The following is a 15,145-nucleotide window of genomic DNA, read 5'->3' as shown; positions in this document are numbered from 1 at the left end:
AAGCTTAGACAATAGCCTTTCTGAGCATAAGCTGACCAGAAGTTAAATCTATTACGGTTCAAGCAGAGAAACCTAGGTACCTATGGAATAAGATTAATAATATTCCCTAAGTATATTCTTTGAAGTGTAATATAGTACACTTTGAAATATACTGTTCCACTTGAAGTTGTAATATGATTGCTCCATGAAAGCTTCAGGGGTATGCCTTTATTGAAGGAAGATAAGTTCGTCTCAATGTTATAGTTTGTTTCTTTAACAAATTTGTTGTCTTTGTAAGACTAAGAAAATGTCATAATTCTTTTATGCTTTAACAAAAAAAGAAGTTTTATTTTGTGTCTATAACGTTGCCTCCTAAGCATTTCTAATAAGCTGTCTATATACAGCTAACTGAAATTCTATAGTCCTCTATGGTCTTAATATGTACAATGAATATCTAATACTTTTTCTCTAAGACTACATTTTACTGGAGTTTATCTAGAATCCCAGTGTTTTGTTTTATAACTGTATTTGGTGGCTTAATCATGATCATCAATCAGAATGTGGATTGGTTCAACTGCAGGTTAAAGGGCTTTTCATTTTCGTCTTACTCATTAAACTATAAGGTTCCCATTACTAGACAGAAAATTTACCAGTAGTTCTATTACACCAGATAAATGGACTTGAGAAGGATAGCCAATTCTCCTAGTTTCATTAGAGCCTAATATGACGTGTCAGAGGAAGTAATCAGCCAACAATATACACTGTGCTCATTTACGACACACAGCTGGTATTGGGAGTGAGAGTTCTCTTTTCCATGAAGAACCCAGCTGGAAGTAATCTCTTCTTTACTAAATTTCTTTAGTACTTTCTTTATTCCTTATGGGACGTTCTCTTTGGGATACAGTGATTTCTGTGCTTGTCTTATTTTTCCTCCTAGACTCTAAGCAAGTACGCTATGCCTTAACATCTCTGGATACTCTCAAAGTATTAACGGTATTATTTGTATTTTATCCAATACCCAGAACTAGTGGGGGAACAAAATGCAATGGTAATACTATCAATATCAAATTCATCAGTATTACGGATTAAATATAAATAGGCTTCTTAGGTTTGGTCTGGGAATCATATCACCATTTATGTGATATAGGAAACTGAGTTCCAACAACCTAACTTACAAATTCACTCTCAGAACACAGCAGGGACTTCTTATACATCATGTATTACCAGAAAGGCCCCAGACAACAAGTGTATAGATCAGTAAAGATGTTAACTGTTCCAATTTTGTAAATAAAAGAGAATGATTTTTTTTCTTTTAAAAATATAGTAATTTAAAAAGCAACTTTAAATTAAATCCTTTACTTTTTAAAAGAGCACAAGAATTTAAAAATAATACTTTGTGAAAACAGTGGGAAAATGTTTCAGAATTAATGCATGGACATATAACTAACCAACTGAACATTTTGTGTCTTTTAGTTAATCCAGAGAATCTAGGTTAAACAAAGCAATTGCATGTCGTTCATAAACCAAAATTCCAACTTACCATTTATGTTTATTGCTGGTAATACAATTGACATCTTTGGTCTTGTAGTCTTGTTATGGGTGGTAGCTGGTAGCAGCAGGTGATCCTAAGATTAACAAAGAACAAGTTGTTACTCATAATAATTGGCTTAGTCCTATAACAAGTCAAATTCAGAGTTCTTAGGATGCCAACATTTCATCGCAATCATAAAAAAATGACAATTTTTATTTGAACCTGGCTTTGGGGGTAATTAACTACAAACCATTTTACGATTCATTCATTCATAACGCAATAAACATTATGAATTACTGAATGACTATCATTACCAGGTACTACGTATCAATAGTATTCTTAGAATATTCCTAGGTTCTGATAACATATATGCTGCAGTATACTATAAAGAGTATTGGTCAAGCAGTCAGAACAGAGGGATTTTAATTCTAGCTCTGCCGCTGAGTAGCTGTATGATCTGTATGGTTTCCAGTCCTGTAAAATGAGGAGGTTACACTAGATAATGTCACAAGACACAGAAGTTATCTAATAGAGTCATTTTCAAACTTCTTTTTTAAAGAAGAGGAACGTTCCCCTCACCCCAAAATAGAATTCTGATCCCAAATTACTGATACATAAAAGAGATTCTCACTGAAGCAAGGCCAAGGCCGAGAGCCTTGCCTGCTTAGCCTCCTCTTCCTCCTTTGAAGCAGCCAGTGTTAGACTTTTCTTTTGGTAAGCAACAGGTATATACTGAAGAAGATACGTAGTTCTCGCCCTTAAAAATTATCCAGCGTAGTGGAAGGGTTAAAAAAATTACAAGTGCATGTCTAGCATAACTATATAATTCTAAATGTAATATTGCCAACCTTTGATCATCTATAAATGACCCAGGACATCTGAGGTTTCTAGTTTCCAACCACACAAATACTGCAATAAGAATGAGCCAAGAAGAGTTTGGCATCAAAAACAGGGTAGTATGAGTGTTTTGGAAAAGATAAACACATCTGTAGGTATTCCAACGCTGATTATAAATGACTTAACGACTTTGATATTAACTACTGTTTTCAATAACTCCTCTTTTTCCTAGCAAAAACGTGGGAATTGTCACAGCAAAAAGGAAAAAAAGAAAAAAGTATATATATATAAATGTTTCCATTTAAGGGAGCATGATTAAACTGAGATAAAGCTGACACACAGTCTAACCCCTCTTGCTTTCTTTTCCTGTTTGCTTATCATTCATTCAACAAACTTGCTATGTGGAAGGACTCATCAAAAAGTAGGATTTGACATAGCTGAGAGTGATAAAAATTCAATGCAACTTAATTCAAAGTCAATGTGATTATGAAATATAAGTATCGACAAAGCTAAGAAAAAAATCTGTGAAAAACAAATTGAAATTAATGTACATGAACAGAGCTGTACAGAAAACATTTGCAGTAACTGCTTGTGCTTTGTCTAATTCAAGGCAACATCTCCAAGAGAACATACATGTTGTTTTAAAAAGAGGGGAAAAGATGAGTGAAATTGTTCTTTTAGAATTCCAGCCTTGCAGCATGAGAGGTTTCTTTTTAAGTGCATTGTTAGACACAAAGATCACGCGTTTCTGAGAGTAAGATAACATGATAGCCAAGACAAAACAAAACATGCTGATCTTCATGCCATGAAAATTATAAATAGCTAAACTCCTATAATTAAAATACTGCTTCAGGATCCCCAAAACTGAATGAGAAAACAAACCAACAAACTTACAAGCCCCAAATTAAGGCTACTGTAAAAATAAACACACTTAGATTCCATTGGTCATGGGTTAAGGTCAGGCTCAGACTTAAAGCTGAGTTTCCTGCTAAGATCTTACGATTTTCCAAACATAATGCCTCCTACTTTCTTCATTAAATTTCAAACAAAGCAGTTACTTTTGCAGCAGAAAACCAAAAATCACATTATTATTTGTGAAAAAGAAGAATCACATCTTGAATGCATAAAAACTATTACAGTTAACCTGCCTTACCTCTAATTATTAAAGGTTTGCAAAATGGGAGGAAAACCTATAATTTAAAGTGCTTGTTTACCAAGAGGCCTACAGGTTAGAACGGCAGGGAATCAAAGCTGGTATACTACAAACTCTAATTGTGCTTATTTTATATTAAAAAATAATTTGTACACACACATGCCTGGGACAGCGTAGTTGTTGTTTCATTTAACATTTACTTTCTCTTCCTCAAGTTAAACGTTTCTTGCCATAACAATGAATCATCAATCATTTTTTCTCTCCAACTATGTTCATTTCACTTTTTATGGCATTTCACTAATCCTAACAGTGACATCTCCAGAGAAAAGGAGCCAGTCAACAAGTATTTATTGACTTCGTACCATTCATTAAAAAAAATTTACCGAGCATAGTGACCTGCCACGTACTCAGCATCGTGCTACAGACGATAGTTTCTTTTAAAGAACATAAATTCAAGCTTTTATTTTGTTAGGGAAAGAATGTTAATTGTGGCAGGAACAGTCATTTGTGCTCAATATCTGCTTTCCCTTCTATAACATTAGAATAGAAATAGGACCTTCCATTCCTAATGGCATTTAGTTGGGCACAAAGCCACTCAGAAAAAGGACTATATTCCTTTGCAACCAAATGAAGCCATATATTCAAGTTCTGGTCAATGGACTTAAGGAGAAAGGGTGCACGAAACTTTGTCAAGGTGGTGATGGTGGAAGGCAACCTTCCTCCTTCCCTTTTCTCTTCCCTGCTAGCTAGAATGCAGGTGTGACTGCTAGAACTGGAGTAGCCATCTTGGACTATGAGATGGAAACTGCAATCTGAGATTTATGGACCAATAAGATAAAGGAGCTAGTGATCCTGACGATCAAGGAGCTACCGTAAGATCTCCAGAACTTCACATGAGAGAGAAGCAAAATTCTAATTTGTCCAAGCCACTATTATTTTGGATTTTCTATCACTCGTAGCTAAACACAACCCTGATTACTTGTTATATTATAAATTTGTGAAATAATGCTAATGGTATTTACTCAAGAGAAATCTCAATAAGGGTTAAAGTAATCAGAGAAAGCTTTACTCTTTTTTTGACAGCATTCAAAAACCCACATTTGTTATCTGATATTATCTGATATTGTTATTCTTAATATTACCCCCCCCATTACTTATTTATTAAAGAACCTGTATAGGAAATTCAATCCTGGAAAAATACAGGTACAATTAGATGAATCTGAACAAAACTTTCTTTCCTATTAAGTCAGTTAATATAATCCAACTGCAACAAAGGTGAAGCTACTTAAAAATAAAAAGGAAAAGTAGAAAAAAAAGATGTTGCCATAGAGATAAATATGATATATTTTGTCACTGTCATTCAAAACTATGTTACTAACTTTACGATATCTTCAAACGGACTCCTAAAAAGCCTTTATAGGACTGAGATACCAAGGGTTATCTTCAGGGAGGAAACTATGTACACAAATATTATAATCAAAGCTTTGTTATTTTTATTCCCAGAGGAAGTTAGAAAAACACTGGTGGGAAAACACCAAAACATTTCACTATGAGAATGAAGCATCAGTTTTCCAATGTTACACAATATTGTGCGTGAGAAAATACACTATTTTCATACAGGTCTCCCAATCCCCTCTTCCAAGCACTTCGTTAGAAAAAGACAAAATATTAGGGCATAATACAGCATCCGAAGTTATCTGTTTCTTCTCTTTTTAAGACAGCTAACGCACTGGAGACTAACTTATCAAAAGAACAGGATCACATTTTGCTCAGCTGGAGGTTATTATGGTAAAACACAATAAAACTGAGGTCTTACTAAGTTTTGCCAAATGTTGATTCTACATATCTGTGTAGAATAGAGACTGACCTTAACTTAAACTAACTCACTAGGTTAAATGACCCTTCCCACTCCCCTCTAAAACTTACTGACTGATGCCTCTAGCACACTGAACATTCATGACTAGTTTTTGTATTTTGCCAAAACTACTTTTGCTAATTGCATTTGTTACTAATTGTGTAATTTAATAAACTACTATGTAACTGATAAGATACAGCGTGAAAAGAGAGCACTGTGAGTATAGTTTATTGCAAGAAAGACAACATGGAACTTTAGGAGATCTGGACCCAAAAGGAATTGGCCCTACCTCAAAACGTGGCAAATGAATGCACATTTATATAATTAACTGAAACAAAATAATATACATCTTTAAAAAAAAATGATCCCCTGCTTTAACCAATTTTGTTAATTAACAGATTACCCACTAGTCTCTGCTGTACTAGGTAAAACAGCTTTTCCTATATTAGGAAACTCTGACTCAAGGCTGGGGTTATTTATTTATTTATGCTTTTTAAAAATTTTTATTTATTTTTGGCTGCGTTGGGTCTGCATTGCTGCGTGCGGGCTTTTCTCTAGTTGCGGCAAGCAGGGCCTACTCTTCGTTGCAGTGTGCGGGCTTCTCATTGCGGTGGCTTCTCTTGCTGTGAAGCACAGGCTCTAGGCCCGTGGGCTTCAGTAGTTGTGGCACGTGGGCTCAGTAGTTGTGCTCACGGGCTCTAGAGCGCAGGGTCAGTAGTTGTGGCACATGGGCTTAGTTGCTCTGCGTCATGTAGGATCTTCCGGACCAGGGCTCGAACCCGTGTCTCGGCATTGGCAAGCAGATTCTTAACCACTGCGCCACCAGGGAAGTCCCTGGAGTCCTTTACTTTTGATAGAAAAGAAGGTCCTTAATATCTAATGATGTCCTGTAGGAATGAAGGAAACTCAATCTGCAACAGGTGGCACTTCTGACACTAAGCAGTTTTCACTTAGATCACTTAGATCAACATGTCAAACAGTTATGCAGGGCTTCCCTGGTGGCGCAGTGGTTGAGAATCTGCCTGCTAATGCAGGGGACACGGGTTCGAGCCCTGGTCTGGGAAGATCCCACATGCCGCGGGGCAACTAGGCCCGTGAGCCACAACTACTGAGCCTGCGCGTCTGAAGCCTGTGCTCCGCAACAAGAGAGGCCCTAATAGTGAGAGGCCCGCGCACTGCAATGAACAGTGGACTCCGCTTGCCACAACTAAAGAAAGCCCTCGCACAGAAATGAAGACCCAACACAGCCAAAAATAAATAAATAAAATTTAGGAAGATATAACACATTATTTAAAAAAAAAAGTTTTGCAAATCAGGTCCACATTAATAACAATAGCCTCTTAATATTTTATATTTGATCCATATACACTGGATTACATAGATGGGGTTGGTTTTCCAACACAGAAAACCGTTAAAACCAGACCAAAAATAAAAAGAGCATCTATCCTCATTTGAAAAATAGCTTTGTATTAAATTTTCTCTGATCTATGTTCCTACCCTACAGAACTTTTGTGTTCTATCACTCTACCTCATTTATCTTACCGAGTATCTTTCAAACTGCCAAACAAATTGAAGAGCACATCAAATCTTAAAAATAAGAAGGTCAGGGCTTCCCTGGTGGCACAGTGGTTGAGAGGCTGCCTGCTGATGCAGGGGACATGGGTTCGTGCCCCGGTCCGGGAAGATCCCACATGCCGCGGAGCGGCTGGGCCCATAAGCCATGGCCGTGGAGCCTGTGCCTCCGGAGCCTGTGCTCCACAAAGGGAGAGGCCACAACAGTGAGAGGCCCGTGTACCGCACAAAAAAAATAAAATAAAATAAGAAGGTCAAAGTAGTAATTAAAAGTAGGCCTTTCACAGTTATTTATCAGATTCACAATATTCTGAACTAATGTTAATTTCTAGTAGTTATACTAAGTGTTGATCAGAAACCAAATGTGTCCCTTCATTTAAAGCAATTAAAAAGCAAAAGCAATCAGAAAATTTGAAATCATTTAAATACACAGACACACATAGGGACATATCCTGAAAATAAGAATTGCAAAAAAAAAAATTAGAGGTAGTAAAATTAAGTATAGTGTAATCATTTAAAAGCCTATTAAAATGTCTATGATGTAGGACTTCACATCATAGTAAAAACATAGGCAAAGTACATTACTCATCCCCAAAGTAGAAACAGTTAATAGAAATAGCTATATGAATGCAGTATTTGTGCCACTAATGTATGCAATAAGACTACAGACCAATAAAAGGAAATGTAAAGTTTGCATCTGTACCATTAGCACACGTCAGCCAGAGGCAGAATACATCAAAACTATTAGTGCACAGCAGATGGCCCAAGAGTGAGCCAAGGTTCACATTCTGACAAGAGGAAAATTTTGACACTAAATTCAAATTTGATAATGCAGGCAAGGTCACCAGAGGAAAAATTAGCTTGAAATCCTAATAAGTACAAACTCAAGTTTAAGAGATGGTTCTCATATCAAACTCTATAGGAAGCCCCCAGAACCGCCCAACTGATTTTGAACTCCCCTTTTATTCACACAAAAAAGTGTATGACTGAACCATACAAAACTGTCATTTTTGTGAGTCAAATCTCAGTAACTTCAGGGGACCGTGGCTGCGCAGGCCGCATGACACCAGGTGCAGATGTATGGCTGCTGCCATAAAAGATGCAGGTGTACAACCTGAAGAGATATCCTATATCAATGCACGTGCTACTTCCACACTATTGGGAGACGCTGCTAAAAACAAAGCCATCAAACATCTTTTCAAAGACCATGCACATGCCCTTGCTGTTTCCTCTACCATGGGAGCCACCAGACACCTCCTGGGGGCTGCCGGGGTGTTGAGGCAGCTTTCACCGCCCTGGCTTGTTATTATCGAAAACTGACACCTCCTTTAAACCTAGACTGTACAGAACCACAATTTGATCTCAATTATGTTCCACTCAAGACACAGGAATGGAAAACTGAGAAAAGATGTATTGGACTCGCCAATTCCTTTGGTTTCGGTGGTACTAATGCAACACTTTGTATTGCTGGAATGAAGGACAAATCATTTGCAATTAAATACTGATTTTTAAATGTTATAAACTGCATTAAGTTGAGAAATAATGTTTACATAAATGCATATTTTTATATATCAAAAAAAAAATCTCAGTAATTTAATAAGGTTCAACCTAACAGTTATATATGCCTCTTTTTCAAACCCAGAATTAATTTTGAGTTTCATGGTCAAAACAAGTCCTTGTAAACTTTCCCAAGAATAAGACAGTAGCCTCCAAATCGCTCTTCTCTCTTGATGAGAGTTTCAGGGAAAGTGTTTATAAACCTGGGTAGGATTGTTTTCCCTGAAGAAAGCTCTTAGACAAAATGTTGGTTACGTGCTTTGGACAGGTAGAGGGCTAGGAAGTTTTTGACTCTATACTTCCTATTACTTCATTCAATAATTTGAGCTCATCAAATTTCAAAACTTTGTCAGCTGTAATACAGGGCTTCTTCAAAGGTTGGACCGTGTGTGATTTAGGAAAAATACATTAGGATTCCTGAAACTTGTTATCAATCATTATTTGCTGAGTGCCGAGAGTGGGGCAATCCGAAAAATGTCTTATTAAGGAGAAAGATCAAACACTAAATGCATAGAGTTTAACCATATGAGAGTTTGTCAGACATAATGTTTATAAGATGTTTCATTTTAAAAACTGACTTTACTCAGGACTACTGGCAGGAAGTGAATTTCCTGAGAATTAAACTGCATCCTACAGATATGCTACCAAAGCAGAGCATGGGGAAGGGACAGAGGGAGGGTCTGAGGCTACAGCAAACTGAGTCAACAAGTTTTCTGAAAAAAGAGATTAATTAGGAAACACTTCAAGGAAAAAGTTAGATATTGATATCAAAGAGAATTACTTTACTTTTTGTTGGAAAAAATGGGGAAAATGTTGAGGCCCCCCCAAAAATGATTTTTTAAAGTTCTAGGCAAAGGCTCTAGGAATGGGGTAAAGTTGTACAAGAGTAGTCTCAAATGCCCTAGGTGTGTAAGCAGGGGACGGGAACACGGGGAGATATTATTCTAGCTGATTCCTTCATATCAGTGATTCTACAACCTTCTAGAGGTAGAGGAAGAGGGGTCCTACTTAATTTATATTTCTAAAGGTATCTCTCCTTGCCTGAGTCTCAGTGTCTGGATATTTCCCCAGTCTTCACTACAGATCTTGATCCTTTTCTTTCCAAAGCAGTTCTGATCTTGGTTTCACACAAAGAAATAGGGAGGACTGTAAAATATCCATAAAGAACATTTTAGGAAAGATTGGACTTGACAAGACAAACTACAAAGTGGGAAAAAAAAGTATGTATTTTAAATTTCTTTTAATGCCCTTAAAATATTAGTCCATAATCTGCAATAATCTGATTTATCTACCTTAGTGGACAAAATTTCTCTTGAGACCTCAGGTTAGCAAAATAGCCAGACTGAACACTTGCTCACACTAGAAGCTGAGCTTTATTGCCAGCTGCAATCCTTGCTAAGGATGGAGGTATGATACTATATAGACCTGTTCCATAATTCAGAGTTCTCTTTTCATATCACATAGGGTATACTTTCTAGAACCTATTACAGTTCTCTTCATTCTCGTCATAAATGGAACAGCATGTTCTCAGTTTCCAAGTGAATTTTTGCATTTAAATGCATTTGTGGAAAATGAGTGAAAATTTTGTTTTCATTGGTCAAATATTGTTCTAAGAAAGGATTTCAACTAAATTTCAGGTAGAAATGGTTTAAAAAGACAACTATGGTACAATAGTATAAATTTTAAGTTCTGCAATAATAAGGTATCCCTCTGAAAGCATTTAATCTTATGCTCAAAGGAAGCCAGGATCAGAAGTGAACATGGTGACAGTACTAAGTCCTTTTGAAACAGAAGTTCTTAACAAAGGATACAGAGAATCACCTGCAGGACTTTACAATATAAATACCCAGGTACTCTACTCTCTAAAAAAAAAAAAAAATCTGGCATGGTAAGTCTGTGGTGGGCCAAAATATTGCATTTTTAACAAGTATCCCTGGTGATTCTAATGCAAACCATTCCAGGATGCTGATTTACAAGCACTGGCCAGCATGACACAGATAGAGATAATGAGCATGGACTCTGGACCTGTACTGCCTGGGTTTGAATTCTGCCTCTACTGCTTAATCTCTAGCTGTAGGATCTAAACCAAGTTCCTTAATCTCTCTGTGCCTCCGTTTTCTAATCAGTAAAATGGGGACAGTAACAATACCTATTGCATGGATTGTTCATAAAGATTAAACAAGTTAATACTTTAAAGCACTTGGAATAGTGACTTGGCACATAGAAAGCACTATTAGAAGTGTTTGGTAATTCTTTTTTAAACAAAGGATTCAAAAGTTTGAGGTCAGAGAAGTCCCTGAGGAAGTGCAACAGGTAACATGAGCATGGGCATTGACACTGCTGTTTGGGTTTATTCCTTTCCACCTCGTAGTGGAGAGCCACCGTTCCACTGCTGAATAAAGGAAACTGAGGGTGACAGGCACTTACAAACTGATCCAAACTCCTGAGCCTAGGAATGAAAGCACTTTTATAATTTGAGCTGCGGCCTTTGTGTGACAGAAGAGAGACTGGGGCAGTGACTCTGTGTGTGGGGGGTGGGGGGGCAATGGGGACATTTTGCTGTTGTTTAATATTCCCTTTAAAGTAGCTTCAGTAGACTCCATTAAAGAGCTACATTACTTATCAAGTTTTGGAAGTTTGGGATTTGTATTTCTTTTGGATGTGTCACTATGCCAAAATTAGTCTTTTAAAAGTGCAAGCAAAAAAGTCTAGTTTTATTTGAATTACACAGATAAAGGGTCTTTTCCTCTGTGGGGAGACTTCATAATGGTCTTCTGGCAGGGAAGCACCTTTAAAAATCAAGTTAAATCCCAGTACCAAAAAAAAAAGTCACAGGCCTAGTTACTTGAAGAATTTGGGCAGCCACTATCTGTGCAACACATGCCTTTCTCTTCTTCCCTCCACCGATAATGTCTCCTACCCCACCCAATCCCTGGCCTGGCCCAGCCACTCAGCTTCTGCTGTGGCCCAAAGCACTTTTCCCCTAGCCTCAACCCAATTTGCTCTTCTGCAGAGTGGTATTTTTCTCTTTCCCCTCCAAAGGGTCACAGCTACGCCTAATATCCATCCAGGTCTAGCTGAGACTAATCTCATCCCCAGAAATGTGCTCCTACTAGTAGGTTCAGTAGCGTCGCCTCCATTTAGTTTGACCAGGCTGCCATCGTGAATCCCAGGGTAGGTTATAGGGGCCCAGAGATTTGGGAGAGAGGACATTGAAGGGCCTATACTATAAGGTACAAAGCAGGAGAGATCAAAGCCAAGTTTTTAATTTGATACTCTTGATATTTAATATTGGTAAGGCAAGCCATGGATTACATTCCTGAGCTTATTAAATAATTTTCATTTTGGTCATGTGAATTTCAAATTAGTTTCCCTAATCTTTAAGATTTTGTACTTAGTTTTTATAGTACTAGCTGTTGGTTTGGCTATCCAGCATTCCAATAGCTTTTCTATTTGTTGGTATCACTACTGAGTGCATTTTTGTGAGGGAAATATCTCCAACTACAGAAGCCTGGAGCAATGAGACACAGCCTCTCTCCCAGCTCTCCGGCAACTAGAGCATGGACATGTGACCTAAGCTTGGCCAATCACATACTCCTTTTAAGTTCAAAGACTTGGGCATTAGTGAATAAAGACTCAGAGAGATACAGATTATTCATGGCTGTGAAGAGAGTCTGCCACTGGCAGCAGTACTAGCAAGCTGTGGGCTGTTAAGTGGTTGGTGGTCCTAACCCAACTTCTTGAGCTGAGACAATGGCTGTGTTCTTTGCTGTGTGGCCTCCTTTGGTTCCCACCACATTTCAAGCTGAATTCTCCAGCCTTCCATGGAGTCTGTGAACTAAAAAATAGCCTTCCAATAAATTCCTTTTCTGCTTAATGTCTGCAGTTTCTGCTTTAAGTTACAGTAGGTTTCTGTTGTTTACAACCAAGAAACATTACTAGCACAGAACTGTAATTTCATTTCTGACATATTTGATACTGCCAGTTAATGTCTGACCTAATTATTAATTTTAATTAGATTAATCATGGCATTATTTTAGGTCGATAAAATACAATAGAATGAGTCATAAATCAATGGACCTCCTTATTTCCCATTTGATGCCCAAAGTAACGAAAATTGACTCTGTCACTACCATTCTACCGTAACCAGCCTCATAAATATTATATTCTAATTGACAAAGCCACTTGCTTTTATCCAGTCCTCACCCTAGATTTTTCTCTGCAGCATTTGACATGCAACTTTCCCTTGTCAAAATCTCTTAGTTCTCATTCCCCTCCAATGTTTTTGTTGTTGCCTTCTCTTACACCACATCCCACATTAATTACTCGTGCTTCTTACAGATGAATCTTTTTTCTTTTTTTAAGTTTTAAAAAAATTTATTTATTTTTGGCTGCATTGGGTCTTCATTGCTGTGTGCGGGCTTTCTTTTCTTTAGTTGCGGCGAGCAGGGGCTACTCTTTATTGTGGTGCATGGGCTTCTGATTGCAGTGGCTTCTCTTGTTGCAGAGCACAGGCTCTAGGCGCGCAGGCTTCAGTAGTTGTGGCTCGCGGGCTCTAGAGCCCAGGCTCAGTAGCTGTGGCGCACGGGCTTAGCTGCTATGCGGCCTGTGGGATCTTCCCGGACCAAGGCTCGAACCCGTGTCCCCTGCATTGGCAGGCAGATTCTTAACCACTGTGCCACCAGGGAAGCCCCCCAGATGAATCTTTTTTCAATCCATATTGTCACCTGGCATTCTCATCTAGTCCCATGACTTGAAGTATATGTCTGGCTCAAACCTCTCAAAACGTAACTGAAGACCCATATTTACAACTGTTCACTAAACATCTCCACTGGAATATTTGTTAACAGGGTATTTAAACTACAATTTATCTTCCCCCTGTGTTTCCTATTTTAGTTAACTCATCTATTTCTATCTAGTTATCCAAATAGAAACCTAAAATCATCTTGGACTCCTCCATTTTTCTTACTCTCAACACTAAATATGCCCCTCATTCCCAAGCGTAAGTCTGCATTAGCTCCTCTCGTATACCTCTACTCACTCCTTGGTAATCTCATTTAGTCACAGGGTTTTAAATATTATTTATATACTGATGACTCCCAAGTTTACATTTCTAGTCCATCTCACTCCCTTGGCCTTGACTCCTATATACAACTGCCTACTCAAAACATCCCCTTGGACATCTCATGGTTAAGATATCCAAAACTAAGCTCCTGGTAGACCTCTCAAATGTACTTCTCCCATAGTGTTTCCCACTGAGTGGTAAGGCCATTCTTCTAGGGTGCTCAGGTCAAAAATATTGTAGTATGCTTCTCATACTCCACATCCAAGCCATCAGCAAAACCTACTGATTCTACCTTCTAAGTATATCCAGAATCTAACCATCAGTCCAAGCCATCTTCATCCATTGTCTGTATAATTACAATAGCCTCCTAAATGGTCTGCCCACTTCTGCTCTTCCCTCCTTAAAGTCTATTCTCATCACAGCAACCAGAATGATCCTGTTAAAATGTACATCAAAATGCTCCAATGACTTCCAATCTCACAGTAAAATTAAAATAACCTCAATGGCCTTTAGAGATGTATATGTTATGACCCACCTAATTACTTCTCTGACATCATCTTCTATAGTTCTTTTCTTAATTATGCTCCAGCTGCAACAGCCTCCTTTCTTGTTCCTCACAAATGCAAATGTTCTTGCCTCAGGGCCTTTGCACTTGCTGTTCCCCCTGGAATATCCTCTCCTAAAGTATGTGCATGGCATGTACCTTCACCCCCTTCAAATCTTCACTCAAATGTCAACTTCTCAGTCAGGCCTTTCTTGGCTACCCTGGTTAAATTGAACAACACATCCTCACCAAACGCACTCACATCCTTTCCATTCTCTGCTTTACTTTTCTCCCTAACATTTACTGTCTTTATCCTTTATAAGCAAGCTCTACAACAGCTGGCATTTTTATCTGTTTTGTTCATTGATGAATCCCCAGGATCTATTACAGTCTTTCACATGATAGATATCCAAAAATGGTTTATAATATAAATAAGTTAGCTACAGGAGAGTTTTAATAATAGCTTTTTAACTAGCTCTCTGCCTCCAGGAGGCAAGGGCCCCTAAGAACCTTTCAGCAGGTCTGTAAGGTCAAACTATTTTCATAATAATAATAAGACATTATTTGCCTTTTTTCACTCTGTTGAAATCTGAACCAATGGTGAAAACGCAAGGTAAAACTGCTTGGCCTTGGCATGAATCTAGGTGGTAGCACCAAACTATAATAGTAATCATGTATTCTTCACTGCCACATACTCATAGTAAAAATGAATCAATGAATGAATAAGTCGATGAATATAAAAACTTTAAAAGCCAATTCCAATTAAGAATATCCTTGTCGGGCTTCCCTGGTGGCGCAGTGGTTGAGAGTCCGCCTGCTGATGCAGGGGACATGGGTTCGTGCCCCAGTCCGTCCCAAAAAAAAAAAAAAAAAAAAAAAAAAAAAGAATATCCTTGTCAAAGCAGTAAAAATTATTAATACTCTCTGTGATGGGGAAAAAAAACTTAAGTGACTAAGTTGCCAGCTGAACTACACATTTTATTATTTTTTTTTAATATTTATTTATTTGGCTGCACCAGGTCTTTGTTGTGGCACGTGGGATCTTTTTTTTT

The 15,145-nt window shown here is 37.9% G+C and overlaps 1 protein-coding gene across 1 annotated transcript in view; it reads right to left on the bottom strand.

Moving 5' to 3' along the window:
* ATF6 (activating transcription factor 6) overlaps positions 1–15,145 on the bottom strand; it is a 214,950-nt gene that overhangs the window by 51,275 nt on the left and 148,530 nt on the right. The window contains exon 15 of the mRNA XM_024751633.1: positions 1,520–1,604. Coding sequence (XP_024607401.1) covers positions 1,520–1,604 — 85 coding nt within the window. The remainder of the gene's footprint in view (positions 1–1,519; positions 1,605–15,145) is intronic.

Source organism: Neophocaena asiaeorientalis, unplaced genomic scaffold, assembly GCF_003031525.2.
Source record: "Neophocaena asiaeorientalis asiaeorientalis breed wild unplaced genomic scaffold, Neophocaena_asiaeorientalis_V1.1 scaffold156, whole genome shotgun sequence".
NCBI lineage: Eukaryota > Metazoa > Chordata > Mammalia > Artiodactyla > Phocoenidae > Neophocaena > Neophocaena asiaeorientalis.
This window is presented reverse-complemented; position numbering and strand designations above follow the sequence as displayed.